We start from the raw sequence: 26515 nt of genomic DNA on the forward strand, positions 1-26515 counted from the left end.
AGCTCTGTGGTGGGGTCAGGAGGGGTTCCAGCTCTGTGGTGGGGCCAGGGGGGGTTCCAGCTCTGTGGTGGGGTCAGGAGGGGTTCCAGCTCTGTGGTGGGGCCAGGGGAGGTTCCAGCTCTGTGGTGGGGTCAGGGGGTTTCCAGCTCTGAGGTGGGGCCAGGGGTGGTTCCAGCTCTCTGGTGGGGCCAGGGGTGGTTCCAGCTCTGTGGTGGGGTCAGGAGGGGTTCCAGCTCTGTGGTGGGGTCAGGAGGGGTTCCAGCTCTGTGGTGGGGTCGGGGGGGGTTCCAGCTCTGTGGTGGGGCCAGGGGGGTTCCAGCTCTGCAGTGCAGCTCAGACACCCGAGCTTGTGCAGCCTCCCGAGGGCAAACCTCCCTGCGCGGCCCCTCGGCCCCTTCGCTCCTGCTCGCTGGGCAGGCGCCAACCTTACAGAGCTGCCAGCTGTCCTGGGGGCTTACGCCAGCCCTGCAGTGCCACCCGGGGCCGGGGCTTTTGTCCCCAGCTGGTGCAGGGGCGGGCAGAGCCCACAGCTGAGGGCTGAGCGCCCGAGCAAACATCAATCTCCCTCTGTGCTCCCGGCCAAGTTTGACAGACCGGCTCTGTTGGTACCTCGCAGCCCCATCGCCCGCCCGGCCCCACCGAGCGCCTTCGGAGGCAGGGAGCAGAGAGAGCAAGCTGCACCCACGCTGCTTTGCTGCTGGGCTTGTTCTTTAGATGGGACCAACGAAGCTTCCCCAGGGTCTTGCTGCTGTCCCCACCCCAAACCGAGAGAGGAGGCAGCCAAGGGGAGAGCTGTGAGGAATTTCACACCAGTACGGTGTCCCCGATTCCTTCACTCCCTGCTCTGAGTCAGGACATCACGTCTGGGCACTCAGTGTCTGTTTGGAGACAAACATTGCAGTCAGCCCTGAGCCATTCAGCTCCAGGAACCAGCACACCCCAGAAAAAATGAAAAATGTGAAAACCCAACACATCCCTCCCAAGCCAAAGCCCCCAGGTCCCAGGAACTGCTCACAGCAAGGTGGGGAGCTCATTTCTGGCATCACACTTGAAAAGGCATAAGGGTAGCACTGCCCCATGGCTCTGCAGGTACTTGTGGTTCTGCTGTCCCTGAGGGCAGTTTCAGAGTCTGGAGCAGCACTCAGGCTCTGTCTTTGGTCCTTCCAGCAGCTCACTTTGAACTGGGTGTTGCAGGGACACCCTCAGAGCTGCAGGACTGCCACTGCCCTCCAGCACAAAGCTCCAGAGGGTCCCTCACATCTTGGGGATGGGCTGAGCCCCATGTCCTCTCACAGCATGGCCAGGGACCAGCCCAGGTGGCTCAGCCCCCCAGCAAAGTCCATGGTCTTTGCATGGAATCAGTTCTTCATTCCCTGTTCAAGGCTGTGCATTGGCAGGTGCATCCCAGTTATCACAGACAGCAGCTGTGGGCACAGGACCAACAGCCATGGCCAAGTTAATTGCTGGTTTTAAAGGAAGTTAATGAAGTTAACACCAGGTTAATGGAACTCCCAGACAGTAAAATGAGCATCATCAGCACTGGCAGCTTCCCAGCTCCTGCTTGCATCATGCCCAGGGCCAGGAGCACACACAGGGTGGGGACAGCACAGACCCTTGTCAGCCCAAGGGCTCCTTGGGGGGCCTGTCTGGGACCAAGGAAATGTGCCCTTGGCTGGGTACTGCAGTGACATGCCAGCCAGACCCCTGCCCACCAACCAGAGATGGCCTGACCCTGCTGGCACTGAGCTCTGCTGCTGTCCCTGGCAGCATCAGGGTGTTAAACCATCCCTTCTTCCCCTCTCTCTCACCAGGGTCTCTGCTCACATCCACAGCCTGGAGCTCCCATGGGGCAACTCCAACTGCCAGAGGTTCACCAAAGCACCCTGTGCAGACAAAGCAATGCCTGCAGGACAGCCTGTCCCACACTGATCCCAAATCCAAGGCCAGGGCAGTGCCATGCCACAAGAACAGGTGACAGCTCTTCTGAGGCTCTGAGCAACCTCTGCACATTGCCTGAGCACAGAATTATTTAAAGAAAATATCAAGCTCCGAAAGTCAGCCAGGCAGTCGTGAGCAGTCCAGGGCTGCCCTGTACAAGTGGGAAAATGGACACAAGAGGAAAGCACCAGGAGCTGGACTGGCAGTGTGCCCTGCTGGGATGGGCTATGCCATGGGCACAGGGCTCTCACAGGACCACAGCCCCCATGGGGACAGGAGCCTTCTGGCACAGGGAAGCTCCAGGTGCAGGGTGCTCTGCCAGCATGGCTGTGCCAGCACCCCAGCCCTCAGCACACCCTGCAAGAGCTGTCCCCCAACAGGAGTCCCAGTGCATCCCCTGCCACTCAAGCTGTGGCATCACACCACAGCCTGTCACCTCCACCTGCTCAGAGAGGCTGCACCACAGCCCTGCCAAACTCCACACCACCAGGGCCACATCCACCCCACAGCATGGCTTGGGGACCAGCCTGCACCACTCTGGGCACACCAGCCAGTACATGCAGCCCTCCAGCATCCCAACAGCATCCCAAGGGGTGTGGGGGTACCAGGTACTCCTGGGGACAGGCAGGACACCTGGGAAGAACAGTGAGGGAGTGCTGGAACACAGAGACAAGCAGCATGACCCCTGCAGCACTCCCAAACACTAGGAACAGGGGATAACTGCCCAGCTCTGGAGTATCATTTTGCACAAGAGAAAACAAAGCCATGAGGGTTTCCAGCCTCCAGAGTGTCTTGTTTTGTCCAACTTTGAGAAATCTCTGCGCTTCATCTCCCCAAGGGACAGGGGGAGGACCCCAGCACTGAAACAAGGAGTGATTATCAGCCCACGGGCTCTGAGGAGCTTTTGTTCCCTGGATGTGCCAGAGCAGGGATCGGAGGACACCTAGCGAGATGCTGTGATGGCACCCAGAGCTCTGTGCCTTGATGGCCACTGCCCTGCTGTGGTTCCATCCTGCCCCCCTCCTCCTGCTGTGGTGGGGCCCACAAGAGCTCCAGTGGGGCTGTGGGGCTGGTCCAGCCCTGGGGGAGAGGGACAGGGGAGAACTGGCTCCTCACATGCCATTTTTCACTGCTGCCTTGGCAGTGGGAGCCTCCAAGTCTCCTTGACAAGCCACAAATGCTGGCAAGGCTACACACAGCTGTCTCAGGGATTAAATCCAGGGCCCACCTCAGAGATGCTGGCTGGCATGCAGGTGCTCTTTGCAGCCCTCCAGGTCCTGCTGACACCAGCACTGCCCATTTCCAGAGGTTCTCATCTCAGCTGCCAGTCAGATGTAACTGGTGCACATGAGGCCATACCCAGTGTTCATGACTTATTCTTGTGTTTGAACTTGTTGAAGAGAGACCAAAATCTTTGAGTGCAAAGATCTGGATGGGTCCAAGCATCCCAAACAGAGACAGGATGGATCCAACACCACAGAGTCCACACACGCAGGCAGAGACACAGCAAACAGTTTGGCCATAATCCACACTCTGGATCAGGCTGGATGTGACAGAAGGGCACAGGGAGAGGTGCTCAGGAGGATGGCTCATTCAGGAATGTCTCACAGAGTTTTTAAGGCAGAGCTGAAGTTTTGAGCTCATGGGGTAATCTCCTCTTCCCCAGGACCCTGTGCTGATATACAGAACACACACAGATCCACACTGCACTCATAGCAGCCCCAACCCTTGGGCAGCCCTGACACTGCTGAGCAAACAGAATCGTTAAGGTCGGAAAAGATCTCTGAGATCGAGTCTAATCTATAACCAATCACCACCTTGCAACCAGACCATGGCACTGATTGTCACATCCAGTCCTTGAACACCTCCAGGGACAGTGACTCTGCTTCACTGGGCAGCCCATTCCGATGTCTAATCACCCTTTCTGTGAAGAAATTACTCCTGACACGCAACCTACACCTCCCCTGGCACAGTTTGAGCTCATGTCCCCTGACCCTGTCCCTTGTTCCCTGGGAGCAGAGCTGACCCCCGCCCGGCTGGCCCCTCCTGTCAGGGAGCTGTGGAGAGTGATAAGGACACCCTGAGCCTCCTTTTCTCCAGACTGAGCCCCCACATCTTCCCCAGCCTCTCCTCATGGCACCTGTGCTCCAGACCCTCCCCAGCTTTACTGACTCAGCAGCTCAATGTCCTTCCCGGACTGAGGGGCCCAGAACTGACACGGGGCTGGAGGTGTGGGCTCAGCAGTGCCCAGCGCAGGGGGACAACCATTGCCCTGGTCCTGCTGGCCTCACTATTGCTGTACGGGCCAGGTGCCGCTGGTGTTCTGGCACAGGACCAGCCGCCTGTGCTGGAGGTGCCGGCACGACTGGACCCTGCCCTGCCGCCATCAGCCTTTCCGCGTCGGTCACGTGACATTGTCCCACGTGACCGCGGGAGGAGCGGGCCGATGAGCGCCTCGCTGCCCGTGATTGGCGGCGGGGACAGGCGGCGCAGCTCCCCGATTGGTTCCGCGTTCAGCCCTGCCCGCCAACACCCCGGGGATTGGCCACCCGCGCTGTCCATCACGCGGCAGTACCGCGGCGCGGCGATGGCGGCACGGTGGATGCTGCGCTGGGTCGCGGCGGCGGCGGCCGCGGTGGCGGCGGCGCTGGCGCTGGACAACGGCCTGGCGCGGACACCGCCCATGGGCTGGCTGCACTGGGAGCGCTTCCTCTGCGGCACCGACTGCGCCGCCGACCCGCGCCGCTGCGTCAGGTACCGCGCGGGGCACGGGTACCGGGCACAGCCGGCCCGGTGCTCTGCCTTCCCTCTGTCCCCTGCCCGTGCCGCTGGTAGACACGAGCCGTTCTCCGCTTCCTTTGCCGGTGGTGCTCCTGCCCGTGCCCAGCGAGCAGCTGTTCGTGGAGATGGCTGACAGGATGGCTGCCGAGGGCTGGAGGGACGCCGGCTACGAGTTCATCTGCATTGACGACTGCTGGATGGCCCCGACGCGGGACGAGCAGGGCAGGCTGCGGGCGGACCCCAGGCGGTTCCCCGGCGGGATCCGCAGGCTCGCCGACTACGTGAGTGCTCCGTGGCGCGGCGGTGAGCCAGCCTGGGAGCCGGGAGGGCTGGGCGGGTATGGCTGCAGCACTGCTGAGATAAGGCCCTGCCTGCCGCAGTGGGGTTGTGCTTCCCTTTGTTACACATGAGAAACGAAGTCTCGATATTCAGCAAAATTTAGATTGCTTAATTTAATGTAGGCAGAGCAAGGAGCGCGCTGGGGAAGACGCGAGGGGTCACCGCACACTCCACGCTTCCACTGAACTTGGTTTGCAGCTCCCTTTTTATAGGATGGTTTTCCTTGTAGTAATCAATAATTGTTATTGTTTTGTTGTCATAATTCTGCAAGGTAAGCAGTGGTAGTCAAAGAAACTTCCAAACTTCCGTGGGACAGCTCTTTGGACAATTGGTCATGTAACCATCTGGTCTTGGTAGATACAAAACAGAAGTAGAAAGCCTGATCTTTAGTAGATGATTTGTGATTGGTCACACAAAGGCAAATCTGATTCTGCAAAAAAACCTTTCAGACTATGGAAAACCCTTTTTTTTTGTTTTACAAACTGGTATACACAATATTCATAACAGGGGGATTTAAACAGAATGGGATTAATCATATATTTGCCTTTATCTAGGTCCATGTTATTTTAAGTATTCTGGTTTATACAAACTCCAAAACTTCTGTGATTAACACGAATCATTTATCAATTATCACACCTTGCTGCCCCAAATCCTCTTCCTCCTGCCTTGTGGCTGCCCCATCCCAGGTCTGTTTCTGTCTGCATGCACAGGTCCACTCCAAGGGTCTGAAGCTGGGAATCTACAGCGATGTTGGGAACAAGACGTGTGCTGGCTTCCCTGGCAGCTACAACTACTATGACCTGGATGCCCAGACATTTGCTTCCTGGGGTGTGGACCTGCTCAAATTTGATGGCTGCAACTCTGAGTCACTGGAGCTGCTGGCAGAAGGTGGGCATGGGCTCAAGGCAGCTATTCCCAAGGGTGGGAATATTCTGCAGGCAGCAGCAATTCTGGGACCAGCATGAGGCTCCAGGGACTCGCTTTTCCCTGAGCATACTCACTGAAGGAACTTGCTTACAGAAGCAAACCTGAGGCTCTGCTCTCGAGCCCAAGGTGTTGAGTGTTGCTGTGTTATGTGTTTTTATCTGCTCAGTCTCCTGGAGCTCTCCTTCAAGCACAGCTCAGAAAAGGAGCTTTCTCAGCCCAGAGCCTGGATCACGCTGAGCACAGACACATCAGCTGTGTGCTCTGGGGGTGGCTGTGCAGCCTGCTCCCTCAGCTATGAACTCAGCACAGGCTTTGCCCTTCTGCAGTGCCTGGACTGGGGAGCCCAGAGCATTTCACACACTTAACCCTTAATCCCTTTGGTGGAGCCTTTTCAATGTGAATCAGCTTGAAGCTAGAACAGCTTGTGTCAGCCATGAAATGAGCAGTTAGGAGGGCTTTTAACAGATAAAAATGAAGGGAATTATGGCATAAAAATCCTACTGGGGTTTTCCTTTTAAAGCACACCAGTGTAAATAGCACTTCAGAAGTTATTTGCACAAAGGGTGGCGAGCCAGCAGCTAAAAGCTCAGCAGCTCCCTGTGCTGAGGGGATTTGGCTAGAGACTCTTTTGAAGCACAAGCAAATCCCAGTGCCACAGAAGTAGATTTGTGGGAAGAGCACTTTAACTTGGAAAGCTTTTTTCTCTTGACTGGGCTCTCTGGCTGCTGGCACAGTCAGTACCACCATGTTTGGCAGCAGGAGTCCTGCACAAAGTCCTGTCTCTGCCTGGCAGGGAGAAGCTGCCCAAGTGACAATCCCATCGAAGGCAGATGGTGGGGCATATGCCAACTGCCAGAGACAGGAGCACAGCTCAGCACCCTGAGTGACAGCTGAGCTGAGAGCTCCTGTTGGATCATATGTGTAACCCAGATACAATCCAGCTGTACTGAAGCAGTTCCAGAGGAGAGGGCAGACTTTTCATTCCCTCTCTGCCAATTGGAAGGGACTTAGCAGGGTTGTTTGGGGACAAGGACAGGAAAAACTAGAGCTTTTGCATTCCTGCCCAGTCCATATGGTGCAAGTGCCTCATGAGAAGGACTCCTACATTACCCAGCAAAACTGCACTGCTTGATAGATACTGACTTTATTTCCTCAGTATTTAGAGGAAAACTGCCACACAGGAAAGCTTTCAACCTCTTCCCCTGGCTGTATGTACAAAGGGATCAGCAGTCTTGGAGTGACATCCTGCCCAAGCAAAGCTCCTGTCCTTGGGAGGCAGGTGACCAGCTGCAGACTTTAAATTCCCCTGTCCTCCCTGGGGTGCCTCAACCACAAAAATGTGTTCAATGTTAATTTTGCAAGACTTGAACTGAAACCTGAACCTGTGACATTGGGTTAGTTCTGTTCTGTGACCAAGGAGGTTGTGTAACCTCTGTCTGTCCTCTTCCTTTAGGATACAGGCGCATGTCTCTGGCCCTGAACAGGACTGGAGGAGCATTGTGTACTCCTGTGAGTGGCCTTTCTACCTGAGGCCTGTGCAGCAGGTAAGAAGTGCCTCCCAAGGTTTATCCTGGGGCTCAACTGGGAAGAAGAGAAAAACATTTTAAGGTTGCAAAACAGCATCCTGAGAAACTTGCTGCTCTCCATTCTGACAGAGAGCAAGGCTGTAAAATGGAGGAAAAAAACTTTTTCTTCCAGAGCCCTGCAGCATTCCTGAACCACTGCTCTGCTGAAACAGATTGAGTAGGGTCCTGCAGCACAAAGGCACAGCCCAGATGGAGTGTGCCAATAAAACCACAGCATTATCTGCTTCCTCTCTCTAAGGAGCCAAGCAGCAAACCATTGGCAATGCAGACACACAGCCTAGAGAGCTCCTGGACACAGAGTGCTGCAGGCTCAGCCTTACAGCAGCTCTGGGGACCATGAGAGAGGCTTTGTGACATCCTCCAGATGGTTCAGTGACAGATTTCTGCCAGACAGGGTCTGTGACTGACACGTTACCCCACGAAGGTGGCTTCCCTTGTGCCACTGTGACAGGATGGTGCCATTCCCTCCCACTGGAATTAAATGTATTACTCACCTAAGGGTGTAAACCCAAGAAATTGCCATAATTACTGGGATATTACAGTCTAATCCCACTGGCCTTGTCACACCTTCAGTAAAATTGTGAAGGAATTTTGTAACAGAGTTGGTGGCTACAACTGTTCTCCCAAGGGGAGCAATAGTGTTGTATAGAACATGTCAGAGTAGAGTTACTGGCCACAAAGCATTCAAGGGAATCAACATGCACTACAGAACATCCAGATAGCTGGTGATGGAAGGTGTTATCCAGGTTTCCCCCAAGCTACCTTGTGGACACTCATTGCACAGCCAAGTGCTCTGTCTAATCACACTCATTGTTTCTGGCAGCCCAATTACACAGAGATCAAACAGTACTGCAATCACTGGAGGAACTTCTATGATGTCTATGATTCCTGGAGCAGCATCAAGAGTATCTTAGACTGGACAGCACTTCACCAGGACACCATTGTGAAGATAGCTGGGCCAGGGGGCTGGAATGATCCGGACATGGCAAGTACAGCAACACCCACCCCACTTGAGGCATAGCAAAAAAATCTTCCCTCAACTGCAGGCTAAAAATGGGAAGGGAGAGAAATAGGGGGAAAAAAGACTTGAGGGGAAGGGCTCTGATGGGACCCTAGGATCAGGATCTTGATGAGAAGGTCCAGGGTAGAAAGGAAAAGAGAACTGCAGCTATGGATAGTACCAAGGAGCACCATCTTTGTGTCGTGCAGCCTCCACAAGCAGTACTAGCTCAGAACACAGGTATGGCATTGTGGGACAAGTCTTCTAAGTGCTGATGTCCCACCAGAGTAAAAAACCCTGGGTGCCAGCATTGCAATGATCTGAATCCAAAAGCATTCTTACACACTGCCTAGCCATTTAAAGAGCTTTCTTCACTTCCACCAGGGACTGATCCTAAACTGCCATGCAGTCATGCCTTGCTTTTCCCAACCAGCCTGGTCCTGCTCCTGGCACTCATCCTATCTAGCCAGGCTCCAAAGAGAGGTCCCACCCTGTGATTTCCTGGTGCTGGTGGCCCAGTTTCTCCTCAACAGGCAGCGTTACCAGGCACTTTTTGTTTGCTTGTCATAGCTGGTGATTGGAAACTTTGGGCTGAGCTGGGACCAGTCAGTGACTCAGATGGCCATGTGGGCCATCATGGCTGCTCCCCTCTTCATGTCCAACGACCTGAGGCACATCAGTCCTGAGGCCAAGTGTCTGCTCCAGAACAAAGAGGTGATTGCCATCAACCAGGATCCACTGGGCAAGCAGGGATACCAGCTCATCAAGGTACAGCAGGCCAGGGCTGGGGTTGCAGAGTGGGGCACAGGAGGGATGGAGAGGGGCTCAGGGTTTGGGAGCAGGAGCCCATTTGTTCCTGAAGCCTGCTGGAACAAAGGCATGAAGAGCACCACTTTAGCTTCCCACAGCCTAAGCCCTGGCTTTGTTTCCTCCTTGGCAGGACAAGAACTTCCAGCTGTGGGAGCGGCCCCTGTCTGGCCGAGCCTACGCTGTGGCCGTGCTGAACCAGCAGGAGATTGGAGGACCCCAGAATTTCACCTTCTCCCTCACCTTCCTGGGCAATGGGCTGGCCTGCAACCCAGCCTGCTCCATCCAACAGGTGCTGCCAGCCAGCAGGGACTGGGGCGTTTACAGCTGGATCTCCACCCTCAGCGTGGAGGTGAACCCCACAGGCACTGTGCTGCTCAAAGTCCTGCCACTATAGGCAGCACAGAGACAATCTTTTCCTAAGCCTTAGGCTCTGTCTGAATTTGTGGCAGGAAACTCATCTCCTTCTTCCAAGCAGGTGCCTTTCTTCTCAGGCGTTCATTATCTGAACTTTCAGCCTAATGTGACAAATAGCCATCACTCCATCAAGAGGTTACAGAAAGGGTGCACAGCAGAGCAGTGCCCCTTTCCCTGGCATCTCACCCAACTCCTCCTCCAAGGGCTGGAAGGGCTCCAGCAGGGCAGCAACTCCTGTTTATGCCCACTGCCACTACCAAGCAAGGAAAGGCAAGGGATGCACAAGCAAGTGTCTTACTGAGTCCTTGGGTATTTCAGGGACAATAGGGAAACACACCTTGGCCACCTTGCTGTCTTTTCCAGACCAGGGCACACAGTCCAAGAAAAGCTGCTCCCACCCCCACTGAGGAAACCCAACACTTCCATCTTCTGACAACTCAGGGACTGACATGAACCATTGCACTTCATAGCAGCTTTCTTGACAGCTGCTAGCATGCCTTAGGACCCAAGTTTTTGAGGGTTTCCCCTCACTCCAGGAATATCTCACCAGTGGCTGTCACTTCCCTTTAGATGACAGCTCCCTCTCCACCCTTCATATGGCCACTGGAGTCCCCTTTCTCCATGAATCCTGCCTCCCAGAAATCCCTGTGTGCTCGCTTCCCACTGCTGGCAGCAGCCTTTAGGTTGAATAACGTGGGCTCTCCAAGGCAGGAGATGGATAATCACTTAAGCAACCATCATGTGCAAATATATTATCTTCTGACTACAGTACAATCAGGATTTCTTGATTTGTTCTTCTGTGATTAAGCACTTTGATTAAAATCCCTTTAAAAGGCTATGCTTTTTCTTACTTGCAGTATACAAGAGTACAGCATGGTATCTGAAATTAAATAATGGTTTAGGAAACAGGCCAGTTTGTTCCAGTCATGTAAGTTTTTGTTAAATTTGTCATGATTACTAGAAACAGCACTCAGTGAAGCTGACATAATACAGCCATACAGTCCACCCCACAGGCTAAAGCCACCACTGCCTACACCAATCTGAAAATCATGTCAGCCAATATTTTATAAGCAAAAACACAGATTCCCTTACAATTCAGTAACTGAGTGCTCTCAGTTATTAAGATGTGAAGAGGCATCTTCACATCTTCTCCATCCTCCAGCTCCATTTCCACTACAAGAAAGCTGCCCTTAAGGGTGAACTCTGCATTGCATTCCCAGCACCTGCTAACAGCAGATTTCCTTACAGGAACGCTCCTCTCTAAGGGGAAGCTGTCCTGGAGGCTGTCTCCAGGACAACAACACCCTGGTTGTTGTCCTTTTGAAACTTCACAGCTGTGCTAGGCCTTCCTCCTTCAAGGAGAATGCTAAGAGTAGCCAAAAGCAGTTGGCACAGGGGAAGGCAGCTGAGGCCTGTTACACCATGTGCTAGGAGCAACCACAGGCATGGAGCTGTCCCTCACCTCTCAGCTGCCATAGCTAACAGCACCTGCCTAATGGTGCAGGTACCAAACCCACTGGCTGCTCCAAAGCTCAGGGCAGTACAGCTGATTGTAAAAAGGGCCTATGGCCAAGTGCAGGGGCTGTTCAGGGGAGTTCATAAAAGAGCCTGCATCATGTTCATGTAGAGAAGTCACTGGCACCCATTCCCAAACACCTCTTAGATACACAGTAAAGAGATCCCAGACATTGGCAGGGATTTTTCAAAAGCCAGGTTAAAAACTCTCCTGATAAATGGTTCTGCAAGCAACACCTCCCTGCTGAGTTGATATACTCACAGCTCACACCCCAAGAGAAAATACATTTTAAAAAGCAAGGGATCAATCTAATTACTTTAATATGGTCCGTAACGATGAGTAGGATGATGCTCAGAACTGGATCACCTGGCCCTGTAAGAAGCAAGAGACAAGAGTGAGCTTATTCACCACTGACCACTGCCCCCCTTCCTCAGCCACTCACAGAACACAAACTCACCTTTCTCTTCTTGTCTCCTCCCAGCTCAAAGTGCTTGCACCTCTTAATTGCCAGCATCCTCTTGGACCTGCAGTTGGGCTCCACACACTCCAGCCTCAGCACAATCTTCTTGGTGGTCTTGGCCTGGGAGGAGGAGCAGGGTGTTTCAATGAACCATACATCCCCAAGCAGACAAACTGTTGCTCTCAGGGAGAGAGAGCTTGTTCCCTACTCTCCTGAACATTCAGTTTGTTCCCAAAGTGCAGAGAGAGACTACAAACATAGTTAGGGTCCCTCCTCTGAAAACAAGAAGGAACTTTGGAAGGATCAGTATCTTCACAGAAACGGCCCTGGCAGAAGCATTCAGTGGGGCAGGGCTGGTTCTTGCAGGGATCAGCCATGCTAGAAAAGTCTGTTCCATGTAACAGAGTGAGAAACTCACAATTTTACAGCGTGGGAGCACAGACCAGCAGTGCTCAGGAGAAATCCAGAAGAAAACTGGGCAAAAGAAACATTTGGAAGCAACAGGACTGGCAAATTTTCTCTGGAAGGAGCAGTGACACAACAGGCTCAATGCAGACCCGCAGCTACTCAGAAACCTGAAAGACTGCAGAGGGAAGAACTCAAAGCTGGGAGATTGCTGTAGCAGCTGAACAGGGCTGTAACCACCAGCTAAAAACCTCAGCCAATCATCCATACAATGCTGACTGGGAAAAACCAGAAATGGAAATTGCAGGAAATTGTTCCCAATTGTACAGGTAGAGAATGCCAGCAATAGAGCTGCTTGGTGTACCCTGCTTGCAGAAGCTTTTTCTGTGAGGTCTCCCCACTTCCTGGCACAAAGTCAGGTTGAAAATCCACTGCCTCATTATTTTCTTCATGCTGGAAGGCTTCCTGTACACCTCCACCAGGACACCAGGGCTTCCCAGCAACAAGCCAAGCAGCTCTATGAGCATAACTAAACCATTCACACAAAGTAACAAATCCACTCACTGGGTTTTGCTTCCCTGCTGTAAATACCACACCAAGCAAGCAGACAGCTCCTTTCCCTTTGCCAAGCAGTGAAGGAAATATTCCCTCCACTGCAAATATCCCTCCCAAAAAGAGCCCACTCCCCTGCAGCATCAAAGCTGAGAACCTGCTCTGCAAACACAGCCCAAGTCACTCTGCAAATGAGGAACATCTCCATGAGACAGGACAGCAAGTAGATGAGCCATGTACTTGATGGCAGCTTACAAGGGAGATGGAGGAGGACTTTTTACAAAAGCACAGAGTGACAGGGCAGTGGGAAATGGCTTCACACTGACAGAGATTCAGATTACAGAGTAGGAAGAAATTCTTCCCTGAGAGGGTGGGGAGGCCCTGGCACAGGCTTCCCAGAGAAGCTGTGGCTGCCCCATCCCTGGAAGTGTCCAGGCTGGATGGCCTTGGAACAACCTGGGATAGTGGAGGGTGGTCCTGGCCATGGCAGGGGGCTGAACAAGATCACCTGTAAGGTCCCTTCCAACCCAACCCATTCTGTGATGAGGAGGGGAAGCCTGCACTGCCAGCACAGCACTGCCAGCACAGAGCTGCCCTAACAGAGCCAGAGCAGAGCACTGATAAATCCTCCCTCAGCTGGGCACATGGGCTGCCAAGGAAGTTTCTTGTTCCTGAGGAGCAACACTCACCTTTTTACGGAAGATGGGCTTCGTCTGGCCCCCATAGCCACTCTGCTTCCGATCATAGCGCCGTTTTCCTGCAGGAAAAATGGCTCTGGTCAGGCAACAACCTAGGAGATGCTACAAGCACAGCTGGCACTCCCTAAATCCCAGCAGAGCTCAGCCTGTCCCTGCACAGCCCAGCAGAACCAGAACTCGTGCCTGGCCCATGGGCATGGCTCCTGTGCTGTCCCCAAAGTGGAACCTTTCCCTCGCTGTGCAGCCAACAGACACACAAGGTCCTGGGACTTGATTTATTCAGAGTTCTGTGCAGAGAAGAGTGCTGCATGGTAAATCCTAAAAGCCAGCGCACAAAAATATTTATACAGTCCTTTCAAGTGATATTTGCATAATTAATCCACATCACTACTGGCAGAGCTACCACTGGATTCACTTTCTTTCACCTCCACTCGAAGGGCCAGCACATTTTAAACTCGCAGCCCATGCTCAGCAGGCAGGGCTCTCCCTCGGGCTGGGAAACCTGGGCTCCAGTTGTGCTTTCACAGCCAGCTTGGTTCACCCAGAGCACATTCCTTAATTAGTTAAACATTTCTATATTACAACCATCCGAAACTGCTTGGGCTGACACGTCTTTAGTCCTTCTCCTTCTGTCTCACTGTTTTAGTTCCCTTAATTGTACACCACATCCTTTAGATCAAGCTGTCCTCCCCAGCCACACAAATGTTCCCAATCTCCGCCACCCGTGCAGGGCACACGACACCCGGAGCGCTCGCAGCAACCGCAGGCGAGCCCGTCCTCACCCTGCGCGTAGAGCGAGTCCTTCCCCTTCTTGTACTGCGTGACCTTGTGCGGCTGGTGCTTGCCGCATTTCTTGCAGTAGGTCCGGCGGGTTTTCGGCACGTTCACCTGGAGGAGAAAGAGAGAAGCCGGTCACGGCCGCTGCGCGTACGCCACATCCCGCCGGGAAGGCCCCGCTCCCGCCATTCCCCTTCCCTCAGGCCCTACGCTGCCAGCCGGGGATGAGAAAGCCCCAGCGCCGGCCCGGCCGCCCAGCGCGCACCCATTGCAGCGGAGGGAGCCCGGCACGGCGCACCCCCGGGGCGGATGCCGGCGGATGGAGCCCGGCCCGGCCCCAGCACTCACCATCTTGGCGGCAGCGGCGGCCCGGAGAGGAGGCGCTGACCGGAAGCGGAAGTGAATGTGAGGTGGGAACCATAGAGAGGAGCTCGCGGGGCGGGCAGGGCTCACGGCGCCCCCTGGCGGTGGAGGAGAGCGGGGCGGCAGCCATGGCGGGAGGCCGGGTCCGGCACCGGGGGTGTGACCGGGGCGGGGGCCGTGGGATCTGCGGGGTGCAGGTGACGTCCAGGTGTTTGAGAGACAAATTGTGGGTCAATAGAGTTGACTTGTTAAGGTTTAGGGCTTGACATGTTTCAGGGATCTCAGACCTGGATGGACGTTAACAAGGGAAGCACTGATAGCGGGCACAGAGAATGCAGAATTTAGGAGCACAAGAAGAGTTGGCAGAACTCTCAAGACAATCATGTAACTAGCAAAGCTAACTGTGCTGAACCAGCTCTGAGTGGACAAGAGAGATTTCAGCACGGGGAGATCACACCACCAACTCACAGACCACCGACTGGAGAAACCACTACCCCAAACCAAGAGCAGGACTGAACAGGTGGCCTAATTAACATAAGAAACGAAGGAATCATTTAACACTATAAGATAGAATACTAATGAATGGTTTCATCTGTAGCCAATGAAGATTAATGCTTTCATTTGCTAAAATGTATAAACAGTGAAAAGGTTTTGACAGTTGCTCTGCTGGCTTTGTGAATTTGCCACCAAAACCTCTCACCACACAGAACCGTAAATTAAAATCCCTCGGTTCTGTGTGGGGATCAGCCCTATGAAAGAAGCTGTTTTGGAACAACCTAGGGATGGTCAGCCAACACCTGGCACTGCCCAGAGCCCAGAGCAGGCTCTGGCCACGGCCGGTGGCCTGGTGACCCCATGGCAATGGCACAGCTGCCTGCAGGAGGAAACACAAATGCTGCCTCTGAGTCAGAAAACTAGAAAAGGGGAACCGAAAGGGTGGGGTTGGCCGGCCCCGTCCTTCCTCCCTGCGCACCCTGCCGTCTCTGCTGGTCCCTGCTGCCACAGCCACCCCAAGGCGGGGTGGGCGCGCGGGCCCGGCTGGCGGAGGAGGTGAGTGAGTGTGACCCAGAGCCACGGGGCGCTGGGGCAGCACTGGGGCAGCGCTGGGGCAGCGCTGGGGCAGCACGGGGCGAGGGGGCCTGGGCACCCTGCTGGTGTGGTGTGGGACAGCCGGGGCGGAGGGAGGCTCCATGTGGCCTGTGCTGGTGGCCTCACAGCTCTGCTTGGGGACAGGAGAGCCATGCTGGGCACAGGACACTCAGTGAGGGTGAGCCAAGCTGGGAGGGCTCTGCCTTGTCCCACAGCATGACCAGTTCCAAGCAGGTGGCACCTGACCCTGGTCACCTGGGCATGGGGCAGGGAGGGGGTGGGGGTGCTGGGGCTGCAGGCTGTGCTGGAGCAGGGAATCACAGTGGTACACGGGTGCCAGGGTCCCCAGGGGTGGCCAAGAGCAGGGCTGGGGTTCTGCCAGTGTCTTTGGCCATTCCTCACCTGTGCTTTTTGCAGTGGGCGCTGCTGGGGTGCAGCTCTGGGTTTGCTCACAAGTCTCTCCCATGCAGGAGGTTTCTCCCTCTGTCCCTCCCACACATCATTTTTGACACCCCTGAAACACAGGGGCTGTGTAGTTTGTCACTCACAGACACTCTGTCACCCTTCCCTCTTGTCCCAGGCATGCCAGGTCTCCCTGCCAGCCCCACATCAGGCAGCAGTGGCTCAGCTCCTTAGCAGGGGGAGGGATGGCCCCAGACCATGGTGGGACACAGTGTCCAGTGGCACGAGGCCAGCAGTGTGTGCTGGGCCTGGTGGTGGACTCAGAGCACGCTGGGCTGAGGTGTGAGCATGGCAGGAAGTCATACCAGCTGGGGGGGGACACAGGACATACTTCCACCCACCCACTCGTCACTCTGCTGTCACAGCACAGTAGTGGTGGCTGTGGGGGTGAGCCTTGCAGGGCACCCACCACACCAAGGACAGGCAGAGTCTGGTGGCAGTGCTGGGGACAAGGAGGCTGTGCCACGATGTTGTCCTTTTCCCTCCGGCAGTTCCATCCAGAGGACACAGTGAGAACGTGTCTCACTCACCTGGCACTGCTGGCCATGACCCCACTGCTGTGACTCCAGGTAAAGCTCCAGGGACCTGGCACTGCAGTTGGGATGGGCTGGAGCCCAGGGCCCCTCTGCTCAGCCCCTGTGTCTGTGCCAGGGTGGGCAATGGGAGCCCTCCTGCTCCTGGGACACAGGATCAGCAGCCACACTTCATGAGCAGGCAAAATGAGGCACAGGGCTACAGGGTGGTTCTGGGGTCACTCTGGGCTCATCCACCACCCTGCCAGCAGTCTGGGGGTCAGGGGCCACACCAACCACCTGCAGGGACCCCAGATCCACCTCCTGAGGCTTCAACAAGCAACTCAGGCTGCTGTTTTTTCCTAAAGATTGGTGACTAATTTTTCAAGTTGGGGTTTTTTGGCCACACAAACAAGCTGGAAAGGTCTGAGCCATAAGAGCCACAAGGAGGGAAGAGGGAAGCCTGGGAGAGGGAATCCTGCTTGTCCCCAGCCTCCCTGGGAATAGTGGGGCAGGGTCAGCACTGCAGCAGCAGGGGCTGTGCTGGGAGGGTCTGGGCATTGCCAGCAGATGGGAGGACATCTCTGCTCCTGTTTTCAGGCTGGAGCTTGTCCTGGAGAGAGGCACAGTGTGTGGGACTGGGTCCTGGCATCTTTATTCCCCACTGACCCTGTTGTGAGTGAGCCAATGCCCACCTCCTATGTGGGGAGAGTGGATGCAATACTCAGCTGGGGAATGGGGGAGCTGAACCCCTGCCTCTGGCCCACCTCTGAGGAGATGGGCTGTGGGCAGCAGGGGAGAAAAACAGCTTCTCCCAGGTTGCTTTCCAAAGCTGTGCTTACAGGAGGAAAAAAGGGAACAAGGTGTGGGTGATGGGGAAGCAGGGACTGTAGGTGGTCAGGCAGGAGACACAGAGCCGGGCTCCAGGGGATCAGAGCTCAGCAGTGGCTCCACACAGCTCACTCATCAGCTCCCCAGGCTGCAGCCAGGTGCTGGTCACAGCCACAGCTCCAGCCACGTGGCTCTGGGGGTGCTGGGCCCACCGGGGGCTGGGTACAGCATGGAGGGATGGGGTGAGATGTGAGGCTGCTTCAAGACATGGGACAGGGCAATTTCCAACCCCTAAAGGGCAGGAGTGGGAGGCAAGGCTCTCATGAGCTCTTTCCTTCCCAGGAGAGGCTCAGGGGAGCTTTGCTGATGGCTGGGGGAGGATTTAACCCCTCTGCCTGCTGGATGGAGGCAGCCCTTCAAGGCTGGCCACTGACAAGTGCTGCTCAGTGGAGGAAGGGAGGTTGAGCTCCCTCCCTGCACTCCTGCACGCTCCATGGACACACAAGGGAAGGATGACTTCGGGGCTACTCCGTGCTCTGGGCATCCCTGCACTGTGACCTTGTAGGGCCAGGACCTACCCACAGCTTTTCAGGGATTGGTCTCCCGTGGCCACCCCTTGCACGCTGCCAAGTCAGCACGTCCCCAGCACGGAGTGGCTGCGGTGGGGCAGGAGGAAACAGCCCACACAGGCTCACATGCACAGAGCTGGAGGGGAGGAGTGCCTGCGGGTGTCACAGCTGGCCCCACGCTCCTCCCTGGGCTCCACGCTCCCCCCGTTTCCCTTTCTCCAGCTCTCTGTCCATCTTGCACATCCTGGGGATCTCTTCAGCAGGAGCCATCCCGGTGGGGGCTTGGTCTGCAGCCTGGTGTGGGAGAGGTCACAGATAACCCACACTGACCTGCCCTCACGCCTCTGCAGCTGGTTCCCCCTGCTGTGGGGTCCCAGCACCCCTGTCTGCCCTTGGGGCAAGGGGGAGAGTGCACCTGAGTGAGCTCCAGCAGGTTTGGGGCTGAGCAAGCCCCGTGCCAGCATTGTCTTTGCCACAGCACCCCGGTGAGCACAGCACGGGGAGACATGGCCAGCGTCATCCTGGAGAGCATCTTCCTGAAGCGCTCGCAGCAGAAGAAGAAAACGTCCCCCCTCAACTTCAAGAAGCGCCTGTTCCTGCTGACAGAGAGCAAGCTGTCCTACTATGAGTATGACTTTGAGCGGGGGGTGAGTCTGCAGCCACAGGGGCTGTGCCATGCCAGTGTCCAGGGCTCACCAGCTGTCCCTGGCCAGCACATAGCCCAAGGGCTGGTTGGACAGGGAAGGGGTTGGTTTGAGTCTCTCCAGGTCTCTTGGTGACCATTTGAACCAAGGCTGTCTCTTGCAGCGCCGGGGCAGTAAGAAGGGCTCTGTGGACATTGAGAAGATCACCTGTGTGGAGACAGTGGCACCTGAAAACAACCCTCCCCCTGAGCGGCAGGTGCCGGTGAGGAGGGTCCCATCTGTCCTGCTCCTCGCTGGGGGAGCAGGGAGAGTCCCTGGGGTGGTGGCAGTGGGGGACAGCCCTGCTTGCTGTCCATACCATACCAGGGGTCCAGCTTGATGCAGAGCAGGGGGATGCCAAAAGCCGTGGGCTTGCTCCAGAGGAGAAGCTAGCAGCTGAGCAACAGGATGCCAGCATCCATCCCTGCCTCTCTCTTCCAGAGGAAAGGGGAGGATTACAACAACATGGAGCAGATATCAATCATCGAACGGTTTCCCTACCCCTTCCAGGTGAGTTTTCTCTGCACCTCTTTGCTGGTGCACTCTGCCCAGTGGCAGGTCCTGAGGGGAGGACCCCAGAGTGGCCTGGGGTCAAACCTGCCATCACTGCCCCTGTGCCAGGTGTCACTCAGCTGCATTGGGGCAGCCAGGTGAGCTTCTCTGAGCCTGTTTAAGATAGAAACCTGCTTCTGAGCTCTGTCCTGCCCCTGGCTGATGCTGGAGGGATGCTGGCTGCACACTCAGCCCCCAGCCCAGCTGCCTGCCCTGCTGGCACCCCGTGCACCCCCGGCACACCGAAAGTCAGAGAGGGAAGTGGAAAGTCTCGGGGGAGGGGGCTTATTTTAACCTCTTTGTCACGGTCCCGCGAGCACCGTGCGGGGCCAGCAGACACCGGCAGGGCTGGCTCGGGGTGGCCACAGGGCTGGGCTCCCCCCGTGCTGCCGTGAGAGCCCTGCCCGTGCTCCTGCAGGTGGTCTATGACGAGGGGCCCCTCTACATCTTCTCCCCGACGGAGGAGCTGCGCAAGCGCTGGATCCATCAGCTGAAGAGCGGTGAGTGCGGGGGATCTGCAGCTCCCCTGGGGAGCCAGCACGGGTGCTGAGCTGTGCCTGAGCCTGAGCCACATTGCCAGGCTCCCAGGATTATCCATCCCGTGTCTGAGGAACAGCGAGCTGCTCCTGCCTGGGGCAGGAGGGCACTGACACCCCCTGCAGCACCACAGCTTCCTCGGCTGAGGCTCCTTGTCCGCTCACGAACCTTCTCCAAAGTAGCTCCAGCAGGCTCAGAAATCCTTGAGGGCAAGAGGAAAGAGCAGATGTGGCCATGCAGTTGGCATGTGAGGGCTGGCTGCCCAGTGCTTTAGGAAACAGGGACCACAAAGCTGCTGGGAGCAGGGAGCATCTTTCCCAAACCGAGCTTTGCTCGGTGATGCTGAGCTGATGCTCAGCTGGGTGGGTGCTCCCTCCTCAAGCTGGGAGCGCTGTGCCGAGGGACTCTGACCCTCTCTGACCACCCAAACCCTGCTGGAGCTGCCTGTATGTGCCTCCTGGCACATGTGTGTGTGTGTTTCTGTGGCTTTGTGCTGGCAGGCTGGGATCAGCTGCTTGAGCTGACACGGGGAAGTTGGCTCGAGCGAGGCGGAAGAGGGGCAGGCTGATAACGGGGAAGTCTCTTATCTCACCAGAGCCCCAGCAGAGCAGCCAGTGCTCTCCCCACTTCCCTGCTGGGGGAGGAGGCTGCTCTGGCAGCTCAAGCCACTGTAGAATCACAGGAAAAGGAGAGAAAATGCTGCCTTTTTGCTGACAGGATGTCCTCCCCTAACTCCACCAAGAGAACGGGCTCTCTGCACCCCATGCAGCTGCTGAAGCCCCAGGCTGCTGGCAGTGTTTAAGCACATCCAGTTGTCCCTCTAGCCTGGGGAGAAGTATGAGGAAGCTGGTCAGCCTGCCTGGCAAGGGAATATTCTCCCTGCAGGCACAGGGTTGTGGCAGTGCCCTCCTCTGCCCATGGAAAAGCCAGGCACAGCACTGGCCTCCCACCCCACTTCTGGAAAAAAAAAGATTCAAAAGAGCTGTGAAACATGGGCCAGAGCCGCCTGGGGGTTGTTGGATATTTTGGCTGGCAGGTGGGCCAGGTACTTCTGTGACTGGCTCCATGCATGCTCATGCCCCTTTGCAGAGCTGCTCAGGAGCTTAAATCAGACCTGAGAGCCAAGCCTGGCCCTTCCCTGGGGCACAGGGATTGCACAGCCACAGCACTGAAACCAGAGTGTTAGCTGAGGGAAACCTGAACATCAGAGCACAGGGGACAGCACAGCAGCACAGCTGAGAGGAAATGATTTAACACAGCTGACCACTTGCATTCAGGGAGCAGAGAGCTCTTGCAGCAGGCTGGGGACGCAGCCCTGGGTCACACACATCTTCCCTCCTGTGCCACAGTGATTCGGTACAACAGCGACCTGGTCCAGAAGTACCACCCCTGCTTCTGGATCGATGGCCAGTACCTGTGCTGCTCCCAGACAGCCAAGAACGCCATGGGCTGCCAGATTCTGGAGAGCAGGAATGGCAGTAAGACACCAGGCACCCTCCCACTGCCTCGTCCCCCCTGGTACAGGGCCAGGGTTTTCACCTTCGCCCCTCCTCTGTTCTGAAGGTTTGAAAGTCGGGCGGTCGCATCGCAAGACAAAGAAGCCGCTTCCCCCAACTCCTGAGGAGGACCAGGTAAAGGCCAACATCAGGGTTTGCTCCAAAGTGTTGGAGAAAAGTCAGCCTGGAAAAAGCCAACATGTTCAGTGGCTGCTCAGGGACCAGACCAGGACTCTGCTCTGGGGAGGGAGGTCAAATGGTGACCTAAGGGTTATGGAAAACAGGGGATGGAGCTCAAAGGCCTGTAGAAAAGTCAAATGATCTCAACCCTGAGGTTTCTCAGGGCAGCTGAGAGATTAAAGCCCTGATGTAGGCTGGAAGAGTCACAGATTAAGCCAAAAGGTAAAGAGAAAACACTTATCTTTTCTGGAGATAAAAAGTCCAGGGAGAGGGAAGTGGTGTTCTGGTAGAAACATTTGGGAGCTGAGACAAACACTGAGTGAGAGCACTGCCCTGCTGGGCTTGGGAAGGGTCTCACATGGTGTGTGTACAAGCCTGACCATGTCCCACACTCTCCCTCTCCCTGGGAAGATGGTGATGAAGCCTCTGCCTCCCGAGCCAGCCCCCAGCACAGCAGGGGAGATGAAGAAGGTGGTGGCTCTCTACAACTACGAGCCGATGAACGCGCAGGACCTGCAGCTGCAGAAGGGCGAGGAGTACTTCATCCTGGAGGAGAGCCACCTGCCCTGGTGGAAAGCCCTTGACAAGAACGGGTGAGAGCTCCCCTGCCCCTGGCTCTGCAGGGCTGCCCTGCCCTGGTGCTCAGGCACTGGTGCCAAACACACCCCTCTGGCACCCCAGGGGTGAGCACAGGCTGCCTGCCCACCTGTGCCGGCCCTGGGGAGGAGAGGAGGAGGCTGAAACCAGCTGCAGTCTCAGCCCTCCCCAGATGGGTTTGCACCAAAGTTTTTGGGCCCATTTTTACTCAGCCTCCTGAGACAGGAATATCCTTTCTCCTTGGCCTCCTCCATCAGATTGTGACCAGCCCCTTTTCTCCTGCAGGAGGGAAGGATACATCCCCAGCAACTATGTCACTGAAACCAGAAATTCCCTGGAGATCTTTGAGTAAGAGAGGGCACAGGGACCTGGCAGTTTGCACTTGGTTGGAGACATTTTCCATTTGGTTGTTACTCTACACAGCCTGTGAGCCCAGCCTGGCTGGGTCATTCTCCCTCTTCCACATCCTCTGACAGCCTCCAGCCCCTGGCAGCCATCCTGGGCCAGGGTCAGACTGGGCTGGGGACAGAGGTGGCTGTGGACATCTCCCTGATGGCTGTGTCCCTGTTCCAGGTGGTACTCAAAGAATATCACTCGGAGCCAGGCTGAGCAGCTGCTGAAACAGGAGGTAAGTGACCTCCACGGGCTGTTCTCATATTGTGTCCAGCATGGGACCAATCCTGGCTTTGCTGGGAGAGAAGTGTTGCCTCAACAGCCCCAGGAACCTTCCCTATCCCAATGTGAGCTTCTCCAGGCAGCCACTTCAGGAGGTGGCCTCCCATGCAAGGACTGGAAGTAGGATTCCTCTGACCCTCCGCATCCATTTCAACCATGCTGTGATCTTCACTCACTTTATGTTTTGCCTGTTACAGTCACACCTCCTCACAACCACCCAGTGTCCTTTCCCCTTTCTGTTTTAGGGTAAGGAAGGGGGGTTCATTGTCCGAGATTCCACCAGCAAGACAGGGAAATACACTGTCTCTGTCTATGCCAAGTCCTCGGTGTAAGTGGCTCTAAGAACAGCTTGTTCCTCCCTCAGGGGGCCCCTCCAGGCACCCCTCACCCTGTGCCTCTCCTCCCCATGGCACTGACCTCATGATCTCCCTCTCCAGAGACCCCCAAGGGACAATCCGCCACTATGTTGTCTGCTGCACCCCCCAGAATCAGTATTACCTGGCAGAAAAACACCTCTTCAACAGCATCCCAGAGCTCATCACGTACCACCAGCACAACTCTGCAGGTCAGTGCTCTGGAAGTGAAGCCAGCAGTGTTTTCACTGGCACCAGAGTATCCCCACCTTCCTGCACCAAAGGCAGGCTGTTTTCCCTGCTGGAATGTGGCTGAAATGTAAGAGTGGCAATCTCTGCTGCTGTGTTTCAGGGCTCATATCCAGACTGAAGTACCCTGTGTCTCAGCACAAGAAAAGTGCTCCTTCCACAGCTGGCCTTGGCTATGGTAAGCCAGCCTGGGCTACCTTGCAGTTTCCTGGTTGCAGGGTTTGTTTCTGCTTGCAGCAACTTTCCCAGGCTGGGATCCTGGCTGTCCCACAGCTCACAGCCTTCCCAGAAACCACTTCCCAAATGCCCTCTGGTGACAGTATTGACCAAAAGACTCCACAAGCTGCCTTGCTCCCATCCCCTGGAGAAACAGATCTCTGATTTTGTGGATGATTTTTCAGGCAGCAAATGCTTGCGAGCTTTTCTTGGGCTTGCTGGACCAGAGGACTGGGAGCAAGGAGGTAACCTGCACCCACATCACACTCACACTCTCTGTCCTAGGGTCATGGGAGATCGACCCCAAGGACCTGACCTTCCTGAAGGAGCTCGGGACGGGGCAGTTTGGCGTGGTGAAGTACGGGAAATGGAGAGGCCAGTACAACGTTGCCATCAAGATGATCAGGGAGGGCTCCATGTCAGAGGATGAGTTTATTGACGAAGCCAAAGTCATGATGTAAGTGGTGAGCACCATGCTGGTCAGTGCTGGATGCTCCTCACCAGAATGGCTGTACTCCTGGGAGCTGTGGAGGGACAGTCTTGGGCAGCAAAATGCATCCAAGTTCCCACTGATTTTCTGCTGGTTCCTTGATGAGGTTTTCCACTGCTAGCTGGGCCAGAAGCACCTTCCCTTCCCAAACTCTTCTTATTCACGGGAGTTTCCTTTGCTGCCTGCCTTTCTAGATGCCCAGAATTGCCTTTGTCCTCAATACAGGAACCTGTCTCATGAGAAGCTGGTGCAGCTCTACGGGGTCTGCACTAAGCAGCGTCCCATCTTCATCATCACCGAGTACATGGCCAATGGCTGCCTCCTGAACTTCCTGAGGGAAACACGGCAGCGCTTCCAGCCTGCTGAGCTGCTGGAGATGTGCAAGGATGTCTGTGAAGCTATGGAGTACCTGGAATCCAAGCAGTTCCTGCACAGAGACCTGGTAGGGCTGTGGCTGCTTTGTTCAGGTGAAATCCCACTGGGGAAGTCACCCCTGCATAAATAAATAGGATGTTTGGAGACCTCACTTGCTCTCTGCTGAGGACTTTTTAGCTTGCTCCAGTCCAGCTGAACTTGCAGGACAAAGTGAGATGTTCCATGGGTGGGGATGAGATGAAGTTCACCTGCTACAGGGGGATGGGAGAAGCAAGAGCAGGTGGAAGTAACTGCCTCCATCTCTCCATTCACAGGCTGCTCGAAACTGTTTGGTGAATGACCAAGGAATTGTGAAAGTGTCAGATTTTGGTCTTTCCAGGTCTGTGTCACTTTCTTGTCTCAGTATCCCATCTCCTCCATCAATTCTACACTCCAGTCTTTGTCCCCACCTTCCAGCTCTGCGTTCCCATTGTTTTCCCATTTCATCTGCCTGGCTCAACCTTCTGCCTCTCCACTTATCACCATTCCTTTCTTACTTCCCCTGGCCCTTTCCCCCTCTCTTTGCATCTTGTTTCCCCTAACTCTAGTCTCCTGGCTGCAGCTTTCTCTCCACATCCCCTTTTTGCTGTGCTTCCAAGTCAGCCAGCATCTTCTGCAACCTGACCAACATACACTTACTGCTGAAACCCATTCAGAGCTGAAATCTGTGGTCAATCTGAGCTGCTCATTCCTTTCGGGCTTGGTCAGTTGTGTGGAGGATTGAAATGTGAAATCCAGGTGAGGCACCCTGATCCGTTTTCCTGCTGCAGGTATGTGCTAGATGATGAGTACACAAGCTCCATGGGCTCCAAGTTTCCAGTGCGGTGGTCTCCCCCTGAAGTGCTGCTGTACAGCAAGTTCAGCAGCAAGTCTGATGTCTGGTCCTTTGGTAAGGGCACACCAGTGATGATTTGGAGATTGGGAACTCCTCTGCAAACCAGGTGCAGGCACAGGTGCTCCAATGCCATGAGCTCTCCCTGCTGTTCCCCCCAACAGGCGTCCTGATGTGGGAAGTTTACTCCCTGGGAAAGATGCCTTACGAGAGGTTTAACAACAGCGAGACAACGGAGCACGTCATCCAAGGGCTGCGCCTGTACCGGCCGCAGGCGGCCTCGGAGCGGGTCTATGCCATCATGTACAGCTGCTGGCGAGAGGTGCGTGGCTTTCACCCCCGCTCACACCTCCGGCCACCCGGCAGGGTGACGGGGCTCCCCAGGGCGTGGCTGGGGCAGACACGGGCTCCAGCCAGGCTCCCCTCTCACCCCACAGAAGCCTGAGGAGCGCCCCACCTTCACCGCGCTGCTGGGCAGCATCCTGGACATCGCTGACGAGGAGTGCTGAGCGCGGGTACTGCTCGCTGAGCCTGCCCAGCGCGGCCACCGCCCAGCGGGACTGACCCGCACGCCGGGCGGGACCACGGCACGGACATGGCACGGGCTGCAGGAGCCTGGGGGACCCCCACGGCTGCGCCCACAGCTCCATCACACGCTCAGAGCTTCAACACATCCCCGGAGCTCCAGCACATGTTCAGAGCTCTATTACATCCCTGGAGCTCCATCACATCCCGGACTCCATCACACCCCGGGGCTCCATCACATTCCAGGAGCTCCATCACACCCCGGGGCTCCATCAGCGCTCACAGCTCCATCACATTCCAGGAGCTCCATCACACCCCGGGGCTCCATCAGCGCTCACAGCTCCATCACATTCCAGGAGCTCCATCACATCCCGGACTCCATCAGCGCCCTGGAGCTCCATCACATCCCCGGACTCCATCAGCGCCCGGAGCTCCATCACATCCCCGGATTCCAACAGCGCCCCGAGGCTCCGTCACATATCCGGACTCCATCAGCGCTCTGGAGCTCCATCACATTCCAGGAGCTCCATCACACCCCGGACTCCATCACACCCTGAAGCCCCATCACCGCCCCGGGGCTCCCCCACCCCCCGGTCCGGCCCGGTCCGGTCCGGGACAATAAACGGTTCCAGCCTCCCCGGTGCGGCGGCTCCGCCCCGCCGGCAGGGGGCGCGCGGCGGGCGGGCG

General features: G+C 55.9%; 3 protein-coding genes across 4 annotated transcripts; 2 read left to right on the forward strand and 1 right to left on the reverse strand.

Moving 5' to 3' along the window:
* Positions 1 to 3301: 3301 nt before the first annotated feature.
* Positions 3302 to 10704, forward strand: GLA (galactosidase alpha). The gene is given in 8 exon segments (XM_056491843.1): positions 3302 to 4692; positions 4826 to 5000; positions 5769 to 5946; positions 7439 to 7474; positions 7477 to 7529; positions 8395 to 8556; positions 9142 to 9339; positions 9512 to 10704. Coding segments are annotated over 8 exon segments (1374 nt in total). The 5' UTR covers positions 3302 to 4384; the 3' UTR covers positions 9776 to 10704.
* A 910-nt stretch (positions 10705 to 11614) lies between these two features.
* Positions 11615 to 21405, reverse strand: RPL36A (ribosomal protein L36a). Its single transcript, XM_056491845.1, has 6 exons — positions 21341 to 21405; positions 14552 to 14750; positions 14209 to 14314; positions 13418 to 13485; positions 11769 to 11891; positions 11615 to 11683 (listed from the first exon to the last, which is right to left on the reverse strand). The coding sequence occupies exons 1-6, from the start codon at positions 21385 to 21387 to the stop codon at positions 11663 to 11665; spliced, it is 564 nt and encodes a 187-aa protein (XP_056347820.1). The 5' UTR covers positions 21388 to 21405; the 3' UTR covers positions 11615 to 11662.
* BTK (Bruton tyrosine kinase) lies at positions 15526 to 26464 on the forward strand. Of its 2 annotated transcripts, XM_056491842.1 has the most exons (21): positions 15526 to 15616; positions 16609 to 16686; positions 18252 to 18303; positions 18508 to 18676; positions 18837 to 18935; positions 19154 to 19222; positions 19683 to 19764; positions 21151 to 21279; positions 21365 to 21432; positions 21889 to 22070; positions 22360 to 22422; positions 22648 to 22702; positions 22995 to 23077; positions 23187 to 23314; positions 23455 to 23529; positions 23853 to 24024; positions 24283 to 24499; positions 24747 to 24811; positions 25242 to 25360; positions 25468 to 25625; positions 25741 to 26464. In XM_056491842.1, exons 4-21 carry the CDS (start codon positions 18536 to 18538, stop codon positions 25810 to 25812), a joined length of 1977 nt encoding a protein of 658 aa, XP_056347817.1. In that variant the 5' UTR covers positions 15526 to 15616; positions 16609 to 16686; positions 18252 to 18303; positions 18508 to 18535; the 3' UTR covers positions 25813 to 26464. The 2 variants fall into 2 exon arrangements, with proteins under 2 accessions (XP_056347817.1, XP_056347816.1); XM_056491841.1 differs by lacking the exon at positions 18252 to 18303.
* The last annotated feature ends 51 nt before the right edge of the window (positions 26465 to 26515 follow it).

This window comes from Oenanthe melanoleuca, chromosome 4A, assembly GCF_029582105.1.
Source record: "Oenanthe melanoleuca isolate GR-GAL-2019-014 chromosome 4A, OMel1.0, whole genome shotgun sequence".
In the NCBI taxonomy this organism is placed as follows: domain Eukaryota; kingdom Metazoa; phylum Chordata; class Aves; order Passeriformes; family Muscicapidae; genus Oenanthe; species Oenanthe melanoleuca.